The 25,147-nt window shown below is 41.8% G+C and overlaps 1 protein-coding gene across 8 annotated transcripts in view; it reads left to right on the forward strand.

Moving 5' to 3' along the window:
- WDR7 (WD repeat domain 7) overlaps positions 1-25,147 on the forward strand; it is a 217,179-nt gene that overhangs the window by 26,824 nt on the left and 165,208 nt on the right. For 2 of the 8 annotated variants that reach the window (XM_083575496.1, XM_083575500.1), the window contains 9 exons: positions 408-522; positions 994-1,135; positions 3,349-3,600; positions 4,530-4,750; positions 5,337-5,532; positions 6,238-6,452; positions 15,459-16,225; positions 16,982-17,070; positions 23,592-23,678. In XM_083575496.1, coding sequence (XP_083431622.1) covers positions 408-522; positions 994-1,135; positions 3,349-3,600; positions 4,530-4,750; positions 5,337-5,532; positions 6,238-6,452; positions 15,459-16,225; positions 16,982-17,070; positions 23,592-23,678 — 2,084 coding nt within the window. The remainder of the gene's footprint in view (positions 1-407; positions 523-993; positions 1,136-3,348; positions 3,601-4,529; positions 4,751-5,336; positions 5,533-6,237; positions 6,453-15,458; positions 16,226-16,981; positions 17,071-23,591; positions 23,679-25,147) is intronic. The other 6 variants (XM_083575497.1, XM_083575501.1, XM_083575498.1 and 3 more) reach the window with 3 other exon arrangements.

The raw sequence follows: 25,147 nt of genomic DNA on the forward strand, positions 1-25,147 counted from the left end.
AGGAGGGCTGCAAGAGAGAGGGAGGAATTTGTAAAAAATACATCTCCCTACCCACCACTCTTTAGCTCTTTGAAGCCTCTGCTGGAGGAACACAATTGGATGCAACACTATGTGATTTGCCTCTGTGGATTCTTTTGGCATAAAATGACAGGGACAAGCATTCTGTGCGAGAAGTGGCCGGTTAAATAAGTACTGTATAAGAACCTGGAGGAGGTTCTACAGACCATTCCACCTCTGAGCTGTTGATGTTGACCTAGTAGGTCAAACTAGCTTCTGAAGCAAATGAAGGAGCCTCAGCTCATACCTAGCTGTGTAGCCTGCGACCAATACATGTACACTGAAGCTGTGAGATTAAGCTTATTATGTTTTGCCGTCTTTATATGTGAATGTGTGGCTCTCCTCCGCAGTTGCTTGCCAGCTAGTGATTCATTTCGCAGTGATGTTGGAAAAGTTGTTGAAAATCTAAATCCCCCTCAACTCCACTGTGTCGTGGACAGAGCAGTGGAGAAATCAGATAAGCAGGTAAGACTTTATTTGGGTTGCTGCAGTGTTCACAGCAAGGGGGCTTGTTAATTAAATGCTGTGTGGACAGTCTTGCAGTGAACATATTGAAACTGACTTTCCCAGCCTCAAGTCTCTTATGACTGGAAGGGTCTGTCTAAGCCAGGGTTTCCCCAAACTGTTTTTGTACTACAATTCCCACCATCCCTGACCACTGGTCCTGCTAGCTAGGAATGATGGGAGTTGTAGTCCAAAAAACCAGCTATAGCTGCAAGTTTTGGAAACTCCAATCTAAGCGCTCAGGTGTGGCTTTCCCCAACCCATTCTACATTAAATTGTTTAACTGCAGATGGTGAGGATCAAAGCTGAGACCTCCATGTATTCACCAAGAGCTGTGTAAAACTGGGATTCTGATGCTCAAGGTTGCCTTCTGCTTCTTCCCTTTTCTCTGAGATCACACTGATGCCTCTTTCCTTTTTTTTTTTTTTGCAGTTATTAATCTGCCCTCCTGTGACTCGGTTCTTCTACGGCCGCAGAGAGTGCTTTCACAAACTGCTTATTCAGGGAGACTCCTCAGGGAGGCTCAGCATTTGGAGTATCCCAAATTCGCTTGACCATCCAAGTGGGACAGAAGGTAGCTACTTCTCAATTAACTTTTGCACTCATCTTCAGCGCAGACGTTTCCCTTTACAGTGGTACCTCGGGTTAAGTACTTAATTCGCTTTGGAGGTCCGTTCTTAACCTGAAACTGTTCTTCACCTGAAGCACCACTTTGGCTAATGGGGCCTCCTGCTGCCGCCACACCGCCGGAGCACAATTTCTGTTCTCATCCTGAAGCAAAATTCTTAACCTGAAGCACTATTTCTGGGTTAGTGGAGTCTGTAACATGAAGCGTATGTAACCTGAAGTGTATGTAACCCGAGGTACCACTGTATAAGACTAGTGCTCATTTCTGTAAAATCTAGCAAGTCTCTAAAAATCCTGGAAAAGCTTCGGCATGCATTGTCGCCATCCCTGTGGGAGTCTGTCGCTAGATTCCCCTGCACACAGTTTAATCGCTCATCCTCTCTGTTTCAGTTACAAAGCAATTCATAAAAACCAGGCTGTAAAAGAATGGCTGTGTTTAGGCAGTTGTAATGTCTTGCGACACTTCAGACCTGAAAAAAGGAAGATTCTGGCATGAACATAATCTCTTGTGAGATGTTATTTGAAAATCACTCCTATTGAAAATAAGTATTCTTCATTAGATGTGCAAAGTAAGAAATCTGTCAAGTGTAATACATGCAGGCAGGCATGGTGAGAATAAAGTAGCATACATGAGAAAGGCAATTAGATGAAAAAATAATTAAACTTTATTCTAATAAGCCTTTCTGAGGTGTAACAATGAGTTCTGAATTTTCAAGATTAAAAAAGCAGCCCTCCCTTTCATGGTAATCTAATGTTAGTATGAACTTGGGTCTGCAATATTTAGCCTGTTTTATAGGTTAGATTAAGTTATAGATGGATAGCTTGATTTAAAAAGGTCACTCCAATTAATCAGGCCATAGAGGAGGAGTTGTTTTAAAAAACCCACCTTATTCTTAATAGGGGAGCTCTTTGCAAAAACATATCGGAAGAGGCATTCTATTGGTGTGCGAAAGGAAAGGCATATAGCAGGATAGTGTCCGCGATGACTTTTGCAGTCATCTAAAATAATGTGCCTTTTTCTTCACAGTTGTATTTTCGTGTACAAATGTATGCAGATTTAATAGATTAAATTCCAAATGATTTGATTAAGATTTATTTAATCGGAGCACAATTGTAATCGTAGATCGCAGTGTTCTGCCTCCCACTTTCCCTAACCAGCATCTCTCTCTAAAAGTGTGGTGGGGGTGATATATTTGTGTGTGTGTGTTTCAGGTTTCCCTGCAACCCTCTGGAGTAGATTGGGCAGGTGTGTTGTGTTGGGAGGGGAAAGGAAATCCTCTTGCACAGGCAGAAGTCCTTGTGCTAACGGGATGACTTCATTGGGTACATTAGAGATAGGAAGGCCTGGGGAAAAACTGGAAAAAATTTTTTGGGGGGGGGACCCAGGTTTTTTCCAGTTTTTCCCAATGCTGTTTTTTTCCAGAAAAAAAACTAAAAAACAAAAACAAAAAACACCAAACAATTTGATATAGTTTAAATATTCCACACACTTCTTTTCCAATTTTGGCTATGGAAAAAATCTGGGTTTCCCCCCATTTTTTCTGGGGTTTTTTCCAGGCCTTCCCATCTCTAGGTACAACCAAATAGGTCCACTCTGATTATTACAATATTGTTTGTTGTGATTTTTCTAAATCTTCAAAATAATCCCACAAACACGGCTAACCTGGAAATTTTTTTACTAGTGTACATACCAATATTGGTAACCAACAGCATCATAGAAAGGAAGAAGCCCCAGTTCATGAATACCGTATTTCTCGCTCTATAAGATGCACTTTTCCCCTCCTAAAAAGTAAGGGGAAATGTGTTTGCGTCTTATGGAGTGAATGCAGGCTGCGCAGCGTTCGCTTAAGCTAGGAGAGCAAGACGGATTGGTGTGCACCGATCCCTCTTGCTCTCCTGGCTTCAGGGATAGCTGCCCGAAGCCTCCTTCTCTAAAACTAGGTGCGTCTTATGGTCGGATGCGTCTTATAGAGCGAAAAATACGGTGGTTTCCCAGATTTGTCACCAATATGTGATCCTTGCTGTGGACAACCAGGCAGGGGCCGTTTCCAAACACAGTTTTGTAAGAGTTCGCTTAACTGAAAAACATTGAGAACACTTGTACTTCTACAGCACTTTATTCTGAGCGTTTCGTTTTATTCCTTTGTTTGTTCTTAAAAGCAGGATTGAAAGTGACAACTTCCACTTCCCTGCAAGAAGCGTTCACCAAACTTGCTCCTCGTCCGGCTGGAATTATAGATCAGCTGAGCTTCATGCCCAATAGCGATGAGCCGCTTAAAGTGACGGCAAGTGTATATATCCCTGCGCACGGACGCCTGGTTTGTGGCCGTGAAGATGGAAGCATTATTATTGTACCAGCAACTCAAACTGCTATCGTTCAGCTCCTGCAAGATGAGCACGTGCGCAGAAGGGGTGTGTGAGCAATCGTTAAAAGTGTGCCTTGAAATGTGGTGTTGAAGCATTTTATTTCCTCTACTGGTATTTGAAGAGGGCATTGCGATATAGTGGTTCTTCTGGCTTAGGGGGGTCTTCCTGCATCTGTTAAAATAGTTAAACAAACACAGGCACTTACTTTCAAAATCAAATGATAGATGTGAGTGCTTTTGGTCCCACTTCTGAATTATGTTACTGTGCTCTAGAAAGTGGAAGATCTAAACGTTGCATTTACAAATGCAGAGCATTGGAGTGCAGTTTGCAACTCGGCTGGTAAAACCACCCAAAGACTCCCTAAATGGACCATAAAAAGGTCTATTATGGGTGTGTGTTTCGCTGAGTGGATGTGACAACAGTTTGTTTTGGGTTTGCCTAGTCGTTTAGTCATGTCCAACTCTTCGTGACCCCATGGACCAGAGCACGCCAGGAGCTCCTGTCTTCCACTGCCTCCCGCAGTTTGGTCAAACTCATGTTTGTAGCTTCGAGAACACTATCCAACCATCTCATCCTCTGTCGTCCCCTTCTCCTTGTGCCCTCAATCTTTCCCAACATCAGGGTCTTTTCCAGGGAGTCTTCTCTTCTCATGAGGTGGCCAAAGTATTGGAGCCTCAGCTTCACGATCTGTCCTTCCAGTGAGCACTCAGGGCTGATTTCCTTAAGAATGGATAGGTTTGATCTTCTTGCAGTCCATGGGACTCTCAAGAGTCTCCTTCAACACCATAATTCAAAAGCATCAATTCTTCGGCGATCAGCCTTCTTTATGGTCCATCTCTCACTGTTTTGGGTTATCAGTAGTAATTATCATGGGCCTGCTGCTATGCATTTGTTTTTCTAATACTGAAATCCTTAAAATGACTTTCATACCCATTGCATGTTGTGGTTTTTGTGTCTCCTGCCTAACTGTTTAGGTTGGCCGCCCCACAGAACTCTGCGTGGCCATCGGAACAAAGTCACCTGCTTGCTGTATCCCCACCAAGTCTCCACTCGTTATGACCAAAGATACCTGGTGTCAGGCGGCGTGGATTTTTCCGTCATTATCTGGGACATCTTTTCTGGAGAAATGAAACACATCTTCTGTGTGCACGGTGGGGAGATCACACAACTTTTGGTCCCTCCGGAAAACTGCAGTGTAAGTTGGTCCATGCCTGCATGCTAGACAGCAGAGCCAGACCAGAGTCTGGTGGCGCAGCGCCCCCCCCCCCCCAATTACACCAGAGCGCTGGAGCCCATTGCTGATTGGCTACAAAGTCAGTGAGTTACAGAAGGGGGAGGAGCAGCACTTAGGGAGGGAGGATAAAAAGGGGAAGTTTTTGAGGGAGAGAGTTAGATAGGGCTACGGTTCACGTTAAGAGAGAGGGCTTGATTTGAGATGAGAGATAGGGAGTTGGATAGGATTTGACTGAGGGAGAACTGGTTCTGGGTTAAGTTAAACATCTACACTGAGGAGACTATCCAGAGCAAGAGGACAGAGCTTAAGCCAGTGCGCAGTGCAATGGCTTTTAAACAGAAGTAGTTCGGATTTCAACTGTACAGTATTTGGGATTCATGTGCGTCTCTCTCCTGCTCAAACATTCAAGGGGTTCCCATGATACCCAGCTTCTTGCATCTGATGGCTTACCGACTAAATAAATGACAAGTACATTGTTTTTAAGATCCAGTGGATTTGCAGCTAAAAGATATATGACAATTGAAAAATATTATTTCCTCCTTTTCAGTCGAGAGTCCAGCACTGTGTTTGCTCTGTTGCCAGTGACCACTCAGTAGGACTTCTGAGCTTACGGGAGAAAAAGTGTATCATGTTAGCTTCCCGGCACCTCTTTCCTATTCAAGTCATCAAGTGGAGACCATCAGATGACTACCTAGTTGTGGGCTGTTCAGATGGCTCTGTGTATGTCTGGCAGATGGATACTGGTAAGAGAAACTGTGTAAGAAGGGACTTAATAATTTCAGGCGTACCCTTTAGCAATGTAGAAGGTAGCTCAGCAGCTCCATCCAATTTTAAATTTTGGAAAGGTTATTACTTGCGCATTATCCTGCCAAATAAATCTACTTCGGGAAACATATATGCAACGCTGCAGTGAATTAGGGGTTATTTGGCTATGAAATGCATGATAAAAGGGGAAATGGCTGACTTGTCCCATTTTGTTGCCTTTCTGCTTTTATTATAGAAGATAAATTGTTAGTAATTTTTGGTGGGATTCAACTAATGAGTTCTGTCACCCAAAGGGTTTCTGCTTATGCAATGAGACTTCCTCCTCTGCTCCCCAGTTTGCCACTGTGCCCTCCAAAATTGGCTCTGAAAGAATTGTAATACTAATTCAAGAGTTTTGAGCAAGCACAAAATTGCCTAGAGCTCATTCTTCATAGTGTAGTTTACAAAGTATGCTGTCTTGCAAGAAAATCACGGGAAGTGCATTGCTGAACATCTAGCCCATACTGAGCCAAAACTTCACAAGAGAAGGAAAGCTAACAACTCTAACTTTGCTTGTCTTGTGAAATTTTGGCTCTGTACAGCCTAGCTGCTCCCATTCCATTAACTTCAATATACCTTTGCAATGTTTTGAATGCATTTTAACTACAGCCAGTTCGCCCCTCGCCCCTTTCTATCTTCTTAAGGTGCTCTTGATCGCTGCGTTATGGGAATAACAGCCGTGGAGATCCTGAATGCCTGTGACGAGGCTGTGCCAGCCGCAGTCGATTCCCTCAGTCATCCTGCTGTCAACTTAAAACAGGCCATGACTCGACGTAGCCTTGCGGCACTGAAAAACATGGCCCATCAGAAGCTCCAGACTCTTGCCACAAACCTCCTGGCCTCCGATTCAGCTGACAAAGTAAGCCTTGGTTGCGTCTTGTTAATACACATGCTAGCGAAATATCTGCTGTCAGGACAGGTTGTGTGTTGAGGGAGGCCCTGTGTATTGCAAGGAATCCATAAGATGGTGCTCACAAAGGACTTGGCAGCATCCCAGCCACATCCTACTCCTTTGGCTTCAGTGAAGTGACTGAAGAGGAGACAGAATTGGCCTGGGACCATCTGGGCTTGCTGTCCTCCTTGTCCTTGGCTTGTGCTTCCTTTGCAGTAGCAGAATGTGTGGTGGCCGGCTGCCATGGCCAGACTCCTCGGCCAGCTGCAGCTCTGAGGAGGAGATTTGAAAAGTGGCCTGAGGTGGTTGTGGGGCTCTGAACGTCTGCCCAGAGCTCCACCGATAACAGCACCACTGGTTGCCATTCATTTATGCGGGAGGAAGTGAAGGGGCACATAGCCCTCTGTGCATGGTAGCAATCATAAATCCCTATCTGGATGTGTGTGGAGGAATGTTTTCTGGGAACAAAGGAGGCTGCCATATACTCAGTCAGACCATTGATCCAGTGTTGCCTACACCGTCTTTGGCTATGCTTGTGGTTAGTGGGGAGAGAGATTAACCATGAGTCTGGGTACAGATAGCATACTTGCCCAAACTTTGGCTTAGCCCGGTATGGCATGTGAATTCTTCTCCAAGAGCCTGCACATTCTCACTTTTGTTTGGCCCCATCTTTTGTACCTTGCTTTCCAAGGCTCAAGGCAGCTTCTAACAGGAAATAAAGCATAAAAGCAATAAAAGAAGCAACAAAACAAATTTTAAAAATGCAGTACGAAAAGTGTATCCATCATCAATCGTTAACTTGACGGTTACAGCAAGCACTGAAATGACTAGTAAACAGGTGATAACTGAACATTCTTGTCTGATGGATTAAAGATTTGGGAGTATCCTGGAAATGGTGAAATGAAAAACTACTAAGGTTTTGAGAAGTTAGAGAGTTCAGTACTCAGCTCGTGTTTTAGGGTCGCTGTATTTCGAAGAGCAAAAAAGAGGACACATTCGCTGACTTCTACTTTTAACTGTGGATCGCTATGACGACTCAACCAATTACAGTCATACTTCGGGTTGAAGTTGCTTCAGGTTAAGCCTTTTCGGGTTGCGCTCTGAGACGACCTGGAAGTACATTGATGAACAGCTAGGCGTTACTAGGCGTTACTTCTGGGTTTCACCCCCCGTGCATGCGCAGATGCTCAAAATGATGTCACGCGCATGCGCGGAAGCGGCAAATTCCGACCCACGAAGACACGCGGATGCGGGTTGCATTTGCTTTAGGATGCGAACGGGGCTCCGGAATGGATCCCGTTCGCATCCAGAGGTACCACTGTAAAAAGAGGATGTGTCCTGGAAAAAGAGGATATATGGCAATACTTAATGTTTCTACACTGAAACGATTGATGCTGTAAGCATGGGCCTCTAAATTATGTACTAGGTGCTTTCAAACCCAGTCCGTCTTCCCACTACCACCCCGTGGTTGAAGTGTTTTACCTGATATATGGTGTTTTCTGGTTTTTTCTCCCTTTCTATAATGTGAAAACTTTCAAGTATGGAAAGAGATATTCCAGCCGCATCTGCCCCTTTTGAGAAGTACTTTGTGATAGCGATTGAAGCCAGGATCTGAGAGTGAGTCCTACATATGGCTTGCAACTGTTACTGTTCCTTAGTTCACAAGGAAAACAATTGCAGTAGAAGGTTTGCATGTAGGGATCACAGCTTCATGAAAAATGCATTCCAAGTGAGCCACTAGGGATCAGCCTTGCCACTTTCCTTGCAGTGGGGGATTTGTCTCGCTACTGTGGTGTAGAAATTTCTCATCTCTTGGGGGGGGGGGGGATTGGGCAAGAGGAACTTCCCTTAATGGCTTTGGCTTTTGGCTTTTGGCTACAGTAAAGGAGCAGTCGTAGATGGGAGTAGATGGAGGATCCTAATAGCTAGTTTTATGGGCAATTTTAAAGTGAGAAAACTGTTCATAAATATTACGATATATATATATATATATATATATATATACACACACACACACACACACACACACACACACACATATGCATATATATATATATCGGGAAATTGACTTCATGGCACAATGTCATGCAACTCCAAAAGGCAAAATCCCAGGCAAAATCTTTACAGTGTTCGAAATAAGGTTTCCTAACATGAGAGAGTAAAAATACAGAAGATGAGATTTAAAACTGGAAAGTGATTTGATATGCTGCCTTAGGCAAGCTTTTTATTAGTAAGGCAGATTATAGATGATATATTAAGATAAAAAAGTTACTTGTTTTAAAATAGTATAGGAAGTTTTATATGCTTTAGAATGCACCAAGCAAATTCCCTGTCTCATTCCCCGCACCCCTCTACCCTTGTTTATTATCCTACATTCCAATATCTCCTGGCTGTTTATTGTAGTTCCACCTTGAATTTTTACTATCAGGTAGTGACATGGACCTTGCCTGTTAAACCTTTTAATTAAAAAATTCAAACAATAGATATTTTCCCTCCCCAAAGCCAGTACCTTTTTTCGCTAAGCTGAAATTTCAAGCTGTGATGCATTCTGTGCAGGACTGCCCTTGAAAACTGTTCAGAGACTTCAACTGGCACAGAACCTGATCTGATTTATTCAGACGGAACCATAGTACATCAGTTCTGCCTATGACCACATTATGGTGTTGATGCTTACCTTTTTAGCGTAAATGGCGTGAGGTCTAGATACCTGAAGGAGTGTCATCTCCCATATTGATCTTCCTCAGCGTTAAGATTATCAGAGGCAACACTTCTCCATGATTCATCTATTGACACTATGCATGTACCAGACAGAGGGCCTTCTCTGTGGTGGCACACCAACTTTGGAATGCGCAAGAGAGGCAGGCTCTGTGACAACACTACATTCCTTTCAGCGCTGGGTTAAAACCTTTTGATCTGCAGAAGCACTTAAAATTACTGCGCTTTTAGTTGCTTTTATGTTTTTCATATTGCATTGTGGGTTTTAAAATTATTACATGTATAAAAAAAGATAAAGGTAAAGGACCCCTGACAGTTAAGTCCAGTCGCAGACGACTCTGGGGTTGCGGCACTCATCTCGCTTTACTGGCTGAGGGAGCTAGCGTTTGTTCGCAGACAGTTTTTCCGGGTCATGTGGCCAGCATGACTAAGCCGCTTCTGGCGCAACGGAACACCGAAACCAGAGCAGCGCACGGGAACACCGTTTACCTTCCCGCCGGAGCGGTACCTATTTATGTACTTGCACTTTTGGGTGTGCTTTCGAACTGCTAGGTTGGCAGGAGCTGGGACTGAGCAACCAGAGCTCACCCCATCGCAGGGATTCGAACTGCCAACTTTCTGATCAGCGAGCCCAAAAAGCTCAGTGGTTTAGACCACAGCACCACCCGCATCCTATCATTTTTTTAAAAAAAGGATAAGCCATGCTTTCATTGTTATTGGGCTATTACATGTACAGGTGAAACTCGAAAAATTAGAATATCTTGGAAAAGTTCATTTATTTTAGTAATTCAACTTAAAAGGTGAAACTAATACATGAGATAGACTCATGACATGCAAAGCGAGATATGTCAAGCCATTATTTGTTATAATGGTGATGATTATGGTGTACAGCTGATGAGAACCCCAAATTAACAATCTCAGAAAATTAGAATTACTGAAATAAATGAATTTTCCATGATATTCTAATTTTCTGAGTTTCACCTGTACACGTAATAGCCTAATAACAATGAAAGCAATGGTTATCCTTTTTTAAAAAAATGAAATCAGTGCTAGCACTTTCCTACTTGCTCTGCCAGACTAATGCAAGGTCACAGAATCCAGTGAGGGCTGGTAGCATTGGACAGAGGTCCTGTGCCTTTCCCCTGATTGGTTGGATCTGAGTGCAGCATTCCTATTCTTGGTTTCTCTGTTTTGGATTTTTATTTATTTATTAATAAAAAGTTGTAGTCCTTAAGTGTTAAGAAGGTAGGCCTGATAGTTTATGCCAGTATCTGGGGAAATCTCATAGACACAAGGGATTAGGCTTCGCAGGGAAAGATTTTGGTGCTTTGTGTTCATAATGAACAGGTGCACGGACATGCATACATCCATTTATTTTGTATTTGTCTTTGTTTTGATGAAGAATTTCCCTTTTCCTTTTCTCACAATGTACAATAGCCCCAGCAGTCTCCTATACCCAAATAAGAATGTATACCAATATTTAACTACATGATGACATTTCCACAGAGATTTGAAAAGATAATAATTAATAGATATCTTCTGTAGTGATACTAATTCCTACTCATATTAACTTTATCAAACAAAGGGCTAAGGCTCATGTTAACCTGATGTGGTGATTGCATTCTGGCACAAACATTTTAGAACTATGTTGCCCATTTATGAAAATATACTGAGACGTTCTGTAGTATTCTTTTGAACAAAGGGTTGCCTTGCTTTCTAATCAGGTTTGACAGTAGGACAGCAGAGGGCATCAGAGATCCACTTTTTGTTAAGAGACATATTTTCCCCCATGGACTTTATGGTTGGTATTCATAAAACAGGGCAGTTCTGTGTTTTTGCAATCCCCCGGTTTTATATAGATTTTATCCCTGTTTAAAATCAGTGACAGATAGGTAGCCGTGTTGGTCTGCCATAGTCAAAACAAAAAAATTTTTTTCCTTCCAGTAGCACCTTAAAGACCAACTAAGTTATTTCTTGGTATGAGCTTTCGTGTGCATGCACACTTCTTCAGATACCTGAAGTTATCTGAAGAAGTGTGCATGCACACGAAAGCTCATACCAAGAACTAACTTAGTTGGTCTTTAAGGTGCTACTGGAAGGAAAAAAATTTTTTTGTTTTAAAATCAGTGAGTCCACACATGTGAAACTGACCAGTACTAGGATTGCTATCAGGTTCGACTAATCCATCATATTTCCAATTCTAGCATTCCAGTTTGCTGCCTTATTCCTTGTGTCAAAATGATTTTAATAGGGTAACAAATTCAAATGGCAGAGAATGTGTATGTGCACTTTGCCTTTAAACGTATTAGAGCTGGTTTGCTACAGGTACAAATAATATTGTTGTATGGATGAACATTTTTAAGAGAAAAGTAGCTTCTTAAGCCATTTATGCCTTCCATCTTGCTTTAAGAAACAGGTTTTTATCAATGTTTCGGATGATTGCGTCTTGCCTTGATAAGCTGACCTGTGTATGAGCCATGTGAACACACACACACAGAGTCAACTATAGCCTTCCATTTTGTATGAATCAGAACTAGCTAACTGCTTTGGAACTGCTCTGAGGTCTGTGGATGAAGGGCGGTATACAAATATAATAAAAAATATAATAAAGAATATGAATCCAACTCCAGACTCTAGCTTCATATACTGCCTCATTCAAAAATCGTTAATCGTAGTTTGTCAAATGTTATGCAGGCATCCCTCAAACTGCATGGGGGTTGTGTCCCGGGTCATTGTGTGCTTGTGTGAAATTGTGTGCAATTGAAACACCCCATTATGCCTCCACTGTGTCTCGTGCTGCCCCTGCCCCATCCCTGCCCCCGCCCTTTTAGTGGCATATTTTATTATGTTTCCAAGTCACTTCTGGGTTTGGCGCTGTGTGTGTGTGTGCGTGTGCGTGCACGATCACACACATATTGCTCTTACCTAAAACAGGAGTTGCCTGTATTTCAAAAATTTCATACAAATAATTTTAAAACAATCAAAATCACCGTTTCCCAATTTTGGATGAAATGGGATGGTATAGTTGCCATTGATGGCCCATTTCATGGTAAGGTTTGATAATGGCAGTTCTCCTTTGCAATGGTGAGGGTTGGTCACTGTGAGAACTGGTAGGTGGGCATTTGATCTGATCCAACAGGGCTTTCTTATGGTATATTCATAGAATCACAGAATTGTAGAGTTGGAAGGTACCCCGTAAGTCATCTAGTCCAACCCTCTGCAATGCAGGAACCTCAGCTAAAGCATCCATGACAGACGGCCATCCAAGCTCTGCTTGAAAACCTCCAAGGAAGGAGAGTCCACAACCTCCCGAGGGAATACGTTCCACTGTCAAGCAGCTTTTATTAAACCCTCACTGTCATTTTATCCAATTAAATCTTATCTAAGTAAACTTAAGAAACAGAAACTGGTGGCTGGATTTGGTGCGTAAACTTGTCATTGCCGCGTGTAAAATAAACAAAAATGAAAATAGATGTGATGAGACGATCAACGGCTTGTTACAAGCTCTTAGATTTGTGTAGTTTACAGAGAAGAGCGGTCTAGCTGACAAACACCCCTTTGCCTTTTCGGCGAGTTCCCAGAAGTCCCTTCACTGCGAGAAGGTGAAAGGGGAAATTGACAAGAGGGTTGAAGCCTCTTGTCAGTTTCACCTCTCCAGCCTCGAGCTTCCAAGATTGTCAGTTTCACTGCTGCTCTTTGAAATCTTTCTGGCAGGTTCTGTGGAAATCTTGCTCGAGTTCAGAGAATTACCTGCAAAGGCTGCAAACCGAAGTGGTGAAACTGATGAGCTTTCTCCATCACCGCTATCGCCAGAGAGGCTCCTTCATTATAGGGGGTTTCAAATCCCCCCCCCCTTCTGTAGGAGTTTTGCCTTTTGTCAATTTCACCATTACTGTGAAGAGTCTTCGGCAGGCTCCCTGCGGAGGTGTGTGTGTAAGGGGGACTTGTCACTTTCACAGCTGCACTTTTCAGCCTTTTGCGTGAGGAATAGATAACATGCAGTGAGTGATGAACGTGCCAGGGCAGGTGGATCATGCATGAACAGTTAAGCTCGTGTGGAGGGGGAAACACCCACTGTTTGGGATGGAGGAGGAACGCACGCATGCAGATAAATTGTTAGAAAACAGGAACTGGCCGTGCAATGTGCAGCTGAGGTCAGGAGCAGAGCGTTGGGTTTCTTGTTAAACGGCTTAGAGGTTTTGCTAAAATCACGCAGTACAGTGGTACCTTGGTTCTCAGACGCCTTGGTACTCAAACATCTGGTTTGCTAACTTTTTTTTGGAAGTTGAACGTGCTCCGCTTTGAGTGTTGCGCTTCCGTTTTGAGTGTTACGTCGAGGTCTGCCTGTTTTGCTATCTATTTTGCGTTTTTGTTTTTGTGGCTCTTTTTATTTAGTTTTTGTGACTGTGTGGAACCCAGTTCAGGTACTGGGTGACTGCAGTACATTGTTTATTGCTTTCATTTAATGGATCAATGGTCTCATTAGATAGTAAAATTCATGTTAAATTGCTGTTTTAGGGGTTGTTTTAAGAGTCTGGAATGTATTAATCCATTTTGCATTACTTTCTGTGGAAAAGCGCATCTTGGTTTTGTAACACTTTGGTTGTAGAATGGACTTCCAGAACTGATTAAGTTTGAGAACCATGGTACCACTGTAGATAAATTTTGTTATGTATGTATGTATGTATGTATAAATAAATAAATGCGTAGAATGGAAGCGAAGAGGCTCTAGAGTACAGACTGGAGAAACACAGCTTTGTGAAAATTCTAGGGGCTGGTTTGGGAACAGATACTGGTTTGGGAACAAGTGCTGAAGTTGAAGCTTTAAAAACTGTCAAGCTCTACACTTTCTTACCCTGCTTGGATTTTAAACGTGGCCCCTTGGCTACAATCTGAGGCAGGGCTTGAGAAGGGCAGGAACAGAGAGGATTTTCAAGGCTGCATCATAACCTTGACAGAGACCATCACAACATTTCTGTACAGGATACATTGAAATTCATCAAACAAAATATAGCTAGGAGAATCTGATGATGCATTGTCTTCTTCTCCCCAACTCCAGCCTACCACTGGAGACCAACTTGGTTTCCCATACGGTGTGAGCCCCTTCTCTGCCTGAAAATGTGTTTTGCATGGTGGTGGAAACAGAGATTGAAATTGACCTCCACTACTTAGCCCCCGCAAATGGGATTGGTATTGAAATCAGCCTAATTTGGCACAAATTGAATGCGGCTTGCACTCTAGCATTGTCTGCTTTCATCATCCTCACTTCCTTGGCAGACCAAGGAAGGATGCACATGCTGTTGACTAGCAAGGTGAGGCTTTGAAGAGGTACAGGTTGATGGCCAAAGACAGCATATTGTTCTAGGGGCTGAACTGAGCATCAAAGGAGCAGATCTTAAAAATGTGTGCACAGAATCAACAAAGAGTTACGTATCCCATTTAGTGCCAAACATAAATCTCTGGGGGTATTTAAGATGCGTGTGTTTGTGCGTGCTAATTCATTATTTACTGTCTAAAGTGGCACTGGTAATTTTAACAATGAATTCAACAACTGCCCTGTGATCATGCATTCCAAAGTGGGGAAGAAGGAGAAACCCTGTTACAGTTATAATCTGATTTCACACTTTACCTGTGAGCTCAATGGGGCCTCGACTTCTGAGTGGACATATATGGGAATGTGCTGTAAGTCTTCTTTAGACTTCCCAATGTAGACTGGCTCCGTGGGAGACAATGCTTTTCAATGTTTTATTTCTGTGAACGGAGTCCTGCAAACACCTGTTTATCAACACATGTCCAAAAAAGGTGGGGAACTGTCCGCGCCTTTGTCTTTTTCATACACGTATCTGTTTCTCTTGGATGAATTAATTTATCCCTTCTCTTGGGATCCTTGATAGACTTGGACACAGTTTGTACAAGTGCTACTATCACGTAAAACCACATGGATAACCCAACAGATGCATGCTGGTTCCTAATGTTTTTTTTAAAAAAGCATGGGAAAATACAATAAACTGCTCAGCATATTTTTCAAAAACACGTTATACATATTGTTTTGGAGTGTTTTGCATTTAATTATACTCTTTTTTTTTTTAAAGGAATCATATAGTAATCTTAAATCATTCACATTTCAAGTTTATTGTTTGCTTGCTTTCAAATGCCACAACTCTTCTCCTATCCAAGATACCCAGGTTATGTTTTGTGCAAACTCTTTGCAGAGTACTGCATAAGCCAGAGAAATAACTATTGCATGTTTTATTGCAGGGAAATTTGCCTAAGTACTCTCACAACTCTCTGATGGTTCAGGCCCTGAAGACTAACTTAACAGACCCAGATGTCCATGTGCTCTTCTTTGATGTAGAAGCTCTGATTATTCAACTGCTAACTGAAGAAGCCTCCAGGCCTAATACAGCCCTTATTTCCCCAGAGAATTTGCAGAAAGCATCTGGTAGTTCTGACAAAGGGAGCTCCTTCCTGGCTGGCAAACGAGCAGCGGTCCTGTTCCAGCAGGTCAAAGAAACAATCAAAGAGAACATAAAAGAACATCTCCTTGATGAGGACGAGGACGACGAAGAAGCCAGGCAGAGGAGAGAAGACAGCGACCCAGAGTACCGGTCCAGCAAATCTAAGCCCTTAACCCTCTTAGAATACAATCTAACCATGGACACAGCCAAGTTGTTTATGTCATGCCTTCATGCTTGGGGCTTGAACGGTGTTCTAGATGAGCTTTGCAGCGACCGCTTGGGGATGCTGAGACCTCACTGCTCCGTCTCTTTTGGCTTGCTCTCGAGAGGAGGCCACATGTCGCTGATGCTTCCCGGATACAATCAGCCCATAGGCAAGATGCCCTCCGTTGATGTAGCGGTAGGAAAGTCTGTATCTCCCACGGAGGGACATATCAGAGGAACATACGGCATATCACGCGCAGTAACTACTCAGCACCTCCTCTCCATTATCTCCTTGGCTAACACCTTGATGAGCATGACGAACGCAACATTCATTGGTGATCATATGAAGAAGGGACCAGTCAGGTACCTATAGAAAAAAATAAACAAACCTATTTAATTTACCTCTTTCATCCTTTGCTGTCTCGCTCCGAACCACCTTTCTTTAGTACACAGTTGTGATTTCTTTATTGCTAGATCAGTGTTTTGTTGAATTTCATCCTAGACTTGGGTCTCCAGCTGTTTTTGATCTGCAGTTCCCATCACCCCTGACCACTGGTCCTGCTAGCTAGGGATGATGGGAGTTGTAGTCCAAAAGCAGCTGGAAACCCAAGTCTGGGAAACCTTGGCCTTCATAAACCCAGAGCCAGACTGTTTTTCCTATTCTTTCTTATACCCTGTATTGTTATTCCAACTTGGCTGAAAGTAGTGAAGTTCTAGGTATTTGTACCTGGACACCATTTTGGTGAGGTTTCCGTCAAATGATTAAAATGTTTTATGACATTTCAAATAGGTGAAAGTTACGTTGTTAAGGAGGTGGTTCATAAAATGATGTTTGATTTGTTGTTGCCGCTGTCTAGACTCAGTACAGGTTACAGCACTTGACAACTATTTGTCTGGTTTTAAAAATAAAACTTCATGGATAAAGTAGAAGCTAAGAAGAAATTTATATAAGAATTGAGGTAAGCCTCTCCATCTTCCTTGACCACCATATCCACAGAAGATACTAAACCAGCCATTGGAAGGAAAGAAGGGAGCTATAATTTCCAGAAAATAAAAGGGATAGAGGATATCTGGGGTATTGATAGAAGAGACCAATTCTTGAATTTTTTTTATTTGTAGGCCACCTAGACCAGGGACTCCTGAGCTTGCTAGAGTGAAGACTCCTGCTCCAGTTGCCAGTCCGACAGCTCAGGGGCTGATTAAACAAGGTAACCTCTAGGCCCTTGAGATAATGGAGATATCACTCAGACTGTGGAATTGTCTTAATGATACGTTCTTTTCTCTCTTTTTTTCTGAGTGATTAAATTAAGCTGAAATGTCTGATAATTGCAAAGGATGGTCTGATAATTGCAGGTGTTTTATGAAACCGAAGGTTCCTTTGTGCATATGATCTTTTGAGTTCATAGCAGCAACATTTTTCAGGTACCCTGTGCTGACAGCCAAGCACCTTGCTGGAGGTTAAGGTGGTGGTCATATGTATCTGATCCACCATTCTTTGAACTCACCCTGGATTCATCTCCTGGCAGTTCATCAGCAGGGACTGATATGAAACCTGCAGTTGCCGTGAGCCTTGCAGTCCAGTTTTGCAATCTGTTCCTAAACTGATGGATCAGCATAATTACAACTCAGGTTAATCCCGGTGGTTGTTCTGAGGGAGGGAATCTCTAGATCCACTCTGTTTTACTCCCCTCTCTTTAATGCTTGGTGATCCTGTATATCTCTGGTATTCAGAGGTGGATAGATTAACCTGTGTGTGACTCAAGGGAGCCCATGAAAGGGTATGGCTCAAATAATATCTGGGCTCTTGGGGGCAGTATTCAGCTACCACATCCCATCAGTGCAAAGATGTCTGCTTGCATAGTGGGACTTCCCTGACCTCTCCTCATGTGTGCCTCACCTCCACAAACCTGCTCCAAAGGGTTGGGGGAACCCCCTAAGACATATTTAGAGGACACATGGGAAAGGAGAGGGGAATAAAGTTCTGTTGTGCAAGCAGAAATCTTTGTCGGATTCCACATTCTCCTTATTTTCTTTCTGGTAAAGGAAGCGTGTGTCCATTGACATCTTATTACCTTTCTGTAACACCTTTGTTACTCTCTCTTTGTTCCGCACATAGTCTTGTTTAACAGTGCAGTATAAATTTGTTTTCCCAACTGGATCCCACAGTCTTCTAAAGCACTGTTGCAGTGGAAACCTTTTGCGACTTTGGCTTAACCAAAGGGCATCACGGCAGAACTGGGGCTGCAACTGTGTGTAATTTCTAGAACTTCCTCTAGAAAATGTTTCTTCCCTGATGAGTAGATCATTACCCTTATTAAAATGTGTTGATTTCTTGAAGGTAGTTAATCCATTAAGAAAAGCACCCTGTGCTTCCTATACGTCTTAATAGCGCTGTACCTAAGACAGAGGGATCTCCTGCCTAGCATCTGATCCTCTTCTCATGGCCGCTATATTTAAAACACGATAAATCAAGCACATTGCTTTATGTTGAACTCAAGTGTAGATGTCCCCATTGGAAGTCAAGGAGTTAAATGACTACACAACTTTTAGAAGGCATCTGAAGGCAGCCCCGTATCAGGAGGATTTTAATGTTTGATGATTTCATATGTGTTGGAAACCGCCCAGAATGGCTGGGGCAACTCAGTCAAATGGGTGGGAAATACATACATACATGCAATTATTAGATAACGCCCCACCCCCCGGAAGGTAGCTTGGTTGTGAATGATTTGCGAGAGAAGAAAGTTAGAAATTGAATACAAAGCCCCCTGGAAGTCTGTAGAGTAACCCAAATAAGTGTCCATGAATTCCCCCTAAGTGTTTTTTTTTCCTTTTTGAAAATTAGTGGAGAGATAAAATTTCATTAACTGAAAAAAAACTTTTGCCTCCTTTAAAGCCACATTTAATAGCTGAGCAATCAAGTGAATGAAAGCTTTCAGTCTTGCTTTTAATGGGCAATGAACGGATGTGAAAGCAAATATTTCACTATCTCACTGTATGTGATGCTATGATGAAGTTTGAGTCTTCTGTGCAGTAAAGTATGTAAATCATTATGGCTGACATGCATTGGTAGCTGCTAGTCAGCAAAAAGGGCTTCTTCTGGTATGGTGAGACTTCCCCTTCCCCTGCTCCTCACCTCAGCATCTCCAGAGCAGATTTGGGGATGGCACAGGGAACAGGGAAGAAGAGTTACGTCAGGCAAGCAGAAGTCCACTACAGTGGTACCTCGGGGGACTTCCGGGTCAGCACAAACGACGAATGGCGGAGTTCCTCCGATCGGAGGAACGGGCTCCGTGGAAATTGGGTCTTTCCGCCGCGGCGAAGGCGGGGGCCCGCTAGAAATCCCAGGCGGAGAAGCCTGGGAACGTGGGGTTCGGCAGAGCACCAAGAGCGCCTCCCCTGCTCACGAGGAAACCCCTTTTCGGGGCTCCGGAGTGAAGTGGGGTGAGCAGCGCGGTGCTGCAAACCAATCGCTATTTCCATGGAGGGAAGCCGCGCAGCCATCGCCGGAGAGCGCTGACTTTTTCCTGATGAGATTTGGACTCTAAATCAAGTACCTGTGAGTAAAAACGGAGAATTGGATCAAGAAATTTGTAAAATTTATGAATTAGGCACAAGCAGGAAGGTTTAAACAGGAAGTCCGCCTTCCGCTTTTTGTATATAGACTGAAGCAAAGACCTTGCAAACTAACAGCCTGGAAAACTGCTTTAAAGTTGGAAATTTCCTGTACCCACAACTAATAAAACCCCCCTTGAAAGCAGGAGAAAAGGGGGGGGGGGAATTTGACTGTTTAATCCTGCAGGAGGACAGTAAAGCAATTTAAGTTTCCATCATCCCAAACCTGGGGACGGGGTGTCGGGACAGAAATTGTTTGAGATGTCCATTGATTGAAAGTGGAGTGCTTTGACAGATAGTATTAAAAAAGAAGAGAAACAAATTAACTTCAACGCCACCTTCTGCATTTCTGTATCTTAAAGATACAAAGTATTTGAAAATCGAAAGGATTTGAAATCGAAAGTAATTTCCTTTGTTGGATACATTTTAAAAATGGATACAAAAAGAAACTGTGTCCCCTAGAGGGAGCTTGTCAGCTTGTTGTTGTAGCTCACAGCTGCAAGATTTGGATCGTGGGACCTGCCGTTTGACCTTGAGCAGAAATGTGTTGGAAGGAAGGCTTAGTGTCTGCCCTTGGCTTGCTGGAGCAGCTGCATGAAAAAATGAATTTGATGCATGAAAAATTGGATTTGATGAGCGCTGTGGCGAGTGAATATGATTTAACAGGGAATAAGGATAAAGAAGTTATACAGCGACCAACTCAAGAATCTGGTTTGATAAGGCAGGTCCAAGGGCAGATGAAGAAGGAAGAGGCAGTGACTCTCCCTCAAACAACACGAATGGAGAGATCCAAAGTCCGGCAGGAACAAAAGTTACTGATTGAACTTGGAGTGTGTTGGGAAGTGTTTGAAGTTAAGGAAGTTCTTAACTCTAGTGGGACTATGAAACAGGCGAACAACTATCTTTTGGATAAATACTTTTTGGATTACAAAGATGACAACAGGGAGTGGGACTGGGGGAAAGGGACTTGCCTGATGAAGGAAAATGGAAATTATTACTGGATGGAACCCTCCGGAGACCCACTCCCCAAGAAGCTAACAATAGACAAAGAAGTGCGCAAGTACAAACAAGGACAAGAAAATGTGCAGAGGGGGCCAAGAAGAGACTTAAGGGCCTCGGACATAAGAACACCAGATTGATGGACTCGATGTAACGAACAGAAAGGACTGACATGACCCGATACCAGGAAGAAGGGACGTTGGATAAAAACTAGAGATATCAAGGGAAATTCTTTTGTTAATTTCGGAATTAGTGTAACATTAATGAAATATTAGGGAACATGCTGGAAAGGAACTAAACTGGCTTTAGCAGAAAAGGAGATATGAATGAATATGATGTAAATTTTGAAATTTTAAGATTTTTAAGATAAGATAAGGTTAAAAAGATTAAGGTAAATTGAATAACAGATTATATTAAAAGATGGAAAGGCAATGTTGAATTAATTGATAAGATAGATTGTGAAGATTAATAATTTAAATTAAAATTGAGAAACATGGGAAGAATTTGCTGAAATAACGAATTAAACTAGAATACAAAAAGGGAGGTGTGAGGAGGTTCAAGAAATAAGCAAATGGAAAGTTGTAAATTTGAGATTTGTATTTTTCTTTTTTTTTGGTTTTTTCTTTTTGTTTTACTTTTTGTTGTATTTTTCTGATTTTTTCTGTTTTGTTTTTGTTTTTGTATTGATGAAATTCTGAACAAATATCATTATAAAAAAAAATACAGTGGTACCTCGGGTTAAGTACTTAATTCGTTCCGGAGGTCTGTTCTGAACCTGAAACTGTTCTTAACCTGAAGCACTACTTTAGCTAATGGGGCTTCCTGCTGCTGCCGTGCCGCCGGAGCACAATTTCTGTTCTCATCCTGAAGCAAAGTTCTTAACCCAAGGTACTATTTCTGGGTTAGCGGAGTCTGTAACCTGAAGTGTATGTAACCTGAAGCGTATGTAACCTGAGGTACCACTGTAATGTGAGGTTGCATGTCATTTACGTTTGTTTTTTTTAATGTTCACAATGTAGTGTCATCTAAATCATGGTGCACTGGGAGGCCTTTCAAAAAGTAAAATAAAATAAAATAAAATAAAATAAACTCTACCCCGCCCATCTGGCTGGGTTTTCCCAGCCACTCTGGGTGGCTTTCAACAGAACATTAAAAACAGAAAAAAACTTCAAACATAAAAAACTTCCCTAAACAGGGCTGCCTTCAGATGCCTCCTAAAAGTCAGATAGTTGTTTATTTCCTTGACATTTGATGGGAGGGCGTTCCACAGGGTGGGTGCCACTACTGAGAAGGCCCTCTGCCTGGTGCCCTGTAACCTTACTTCTCACAGTGAGGGAACTACCAGAAGGCCATCAGAGCTGGAGCTCAGTCTCTGGGCTGAACGATGGGGGTGGAAACGCTCCTTCAGGTATTACCATCCTCATAGGTCATCTATTAATGTGGTTCATAATGCTATTGTCATATTTATAGTTCATGCTATCAGATCTACTGTTAATTGCTTGCTTCTTCCCTGATAATAAATGGGGGAAAGTTTATCATAAACAGTAACAGCCAGAAGATTTTTATTCGTGAAATCGTTAGATTTTTGTTCCACCTTTCTCCTAGCTATCACATTGTAGGTTTTTCTCATCAACCTTCTATCGCTTGACTTGGTGCCTGTGACATGTTGTGCATTTCCGTGAGTTTAACTTTCTTAATTGCAGCACAGCTAACATGCAATGGACAGTGGCTGAGCACAATCAATTCATGCAGCGTATTTTATCAGATTGCTCGAACGCCCAGTTCTGCTGGCCTACCAAGCCAGCTGTTGTTACTTTCAGTTACACTGATTGATATAAACAATGACAGCCAGAGAGACTGTTCTCTTTCTCCCACCCTCATCACAAAGGAGTGAAGCTTAAATATCGAACTGTAAACTCTGACAATTGGAGTCTGGGTGTATTTTTGGAAAGCTTGTGCTTTTATCAGTTCAAGATCTTTCCCAATCCTGGTTGTCTGTTATTATTATTTTTTAATTCACACGTAATACATGCTAGCTGGTTTACAGCGTTGCGCGTGCCATCGTGATGCATTCGCGTGGAAATCATAGAAGAAGTAATTTTGATGCAGATGTCTTAGAGTGACAAAAGAAGTTCACTGCATGAAAACCAAACATACAATTCAGGAAACAATGCTTAATCTGTTCTGGAGCCTGAGCTCATTGTTGTTCTGCAATGGAATAAAGGAGAGGGATTAATTTGAAGATGCTTGTGCATGACATATGGTAATTCTCTGTGAGAAGGAAGTGTCAGCCAGTGACCTCTAAATCTTAACATTGACCTCTGGTTGTAGAATGGTGTGTGCCATACGGTCTGCCTGTCCTTTCATATGATAATTTGATTCATGGAGCATTAGCGAAACTATAAAGTTTATGGCTGCCTTTGGACTGCCTTCACATTAAAAAAAATAAGAACTCCACCACAATTCACAAAATGGCCATCGTAAAACGGCAGAAATTTTAATTTGGCAAAAACTATTCTGAGCAATTAACTTTTTAAAGTGGCTTCCTCACTGAAAGTAGTTGACAGTACGCACTAAATCAATCTTAGTGTGGGTACTAAAGAGATTAGTTTTCAAGGTGTTTTATTCGGCCGGGCCTTAAAACAATCTGCAAAGGTCAAAACATCCAAAATTAGACTTGTCTTAACTGTAAAGCTTTATTCGTGCAGTTGTGATGTGGATAGTAATTTATATCCTGGTTCTTTGAGTTTATAATTCCTTGTGATTTTAAGCCGCAATATTGCTTGTCATAATGTGGACTTTCTGTTAGTACGTGTAACTGTGACCAGGATTTCCCTACCTAACGTGCTCACTCTGCTGTTTAAAATGGGATTGATGCAAGTTTCTTGATTTAACATTTCTTGGTGTATAGTCCAAGTAACCAAAGTCTCACCCTGTGTTCTATAATTGACTTGTTTCTCTCTCACTAGAACGCTTCTTGAAGGGTTCTTGTATAGTAATTGCTAATGTAGTCCCAGAGAGTTATGGTTCTCCCCCTTTCCCCATTCTTTAGTAATACGAACCGTTTTCTGAAACGTCTGTCTTCATTTTCCTCTTTATTTCTTCTTTCCTGCTCAAGTTGCTCCTGCTGTTTCTGCTAGCACTGAAGCTGATCTCTCTGGCTCTGACCCTGCTCCTTTACATACCTGTTTCTTAGTAAATGAAGGTATTCTCACCTCCGTTTCTATCTACTTGGCCTTTTTCTTTTTCTTTTTCTTTAAACTAACTTGCTCTCTCGTTGTTACATGCCTCTTCTAATCTGCACATTCATTCACTTTCTCAATTTGAAAACAAGCTTCATTTAGCAACCTTTATTTGCAACTAATGATTAGTTTTAATTCATTTTTCTCTGCCTTTAAGTGATGGTTGTACATCACTTAAGCAGCTAGCTTATCTGACTGGAAAAAAGAAATTTATATTTAATGAATTAAGATCTTTAAATTCAATTTGTCAACCCTTTTTTCACCTTGTGGGGGAAGGGACAAGGAGAGAACAATTACATATTTTTAATTTTCCGGTGGCTTCAGAATGAGGATTTAAGCAATTGAATCGCAACTGAAGGGATATTTTGGGTGGCTTAGAAAAAGTTGGTTACCTTGTAGATAACTTTCCTATTGATAAAAATTTGTTTGCTTATAAATAGAGGGTGTTTTTCAGTGACAACATGTAAGGGTTTTGTTACCATTCTTTTATCTGTAAAGGAAAAGGCAAAATCCGAGATCTTGTAAATACTTGTTTTCTAACACAGTCTTGTAATGTGCAGATAATTTATTTCTCTCAAAAGATCACCTAGAAAAGATCATGTTGTTGTTTAAAAAAGGAAATAAAAGTACCCTACAAACAGCAAAAAAAAAAAAAAAAAAGCAAAGAGCAAAAAAATAAGCAATTAAATCTGCCTAGCCTTGTTAACTTCAGTGGAACTAAGCTGATTTCTAAAAGGAGATGTGTCAGTTTAAACGATTTGTAGATTCTTCTGCTTGTAGGCGTTTCGTAAGTTCTACTGTTTATAAATTATGGACCACTTTTCAATTATTTGTATACATTGTTCTCATTCATTGTGCTACTAAATGTATCCAGTTTTTCCTTTACACGAGAAATAGAGACTCTGTTCAGCAGGTAACATCTATGTGTCCGATGGCTTAGTTGTCATGCTAAGAGAGAATTGCTTCACTCAGCTCTAAGTAGATACAAGCCTTCCTCTAAGTGGTGATTGGAAGAATTCATTAGAAACCAGCAACAATCCAGATTACTTCTGCAGTGATTAGACGTGGTATATTAAAGTTGTGTCGGAAATTCCCCCTTTTCTAAGTTTGGAGGGTAAAAGTTGTGATTTTTTCCAGGTTTGAAATTTCTCCCGAATACGAAAAAAAGAAAGAAAGAAAAGAAAGAAACTTCTCCTGAAAATAAAATCTAAATTACAAGCATATGCACCTTTGGGGTGTGTGTGTGTTTGCTGTTTTTCCTTATTAGAGTAGTCCTTATTAGTCACATGGATGATCCTATAGTGACTGGGATGACATCATGATACTATAGCCAATCAGACTTAGCTATGTGATGACATCAGCGAGGGTAATTGGGAATAACATCAAATAAAGGCAATTCAACTTACTAAGCAAATATTATTGCAAGGTGGGG

This window comes from Podarcis filfolensis, assembly GCF_964270895.1.
Source record: "Podarcis filfolensis genome assembly, chromosome: 11".
Lineage (NCBI taxonomy): Eukaryota > Metazoa > Chordata > Lepidosauria > Squamata > Lacertidae > Podarcis > Podarcis filfolensis.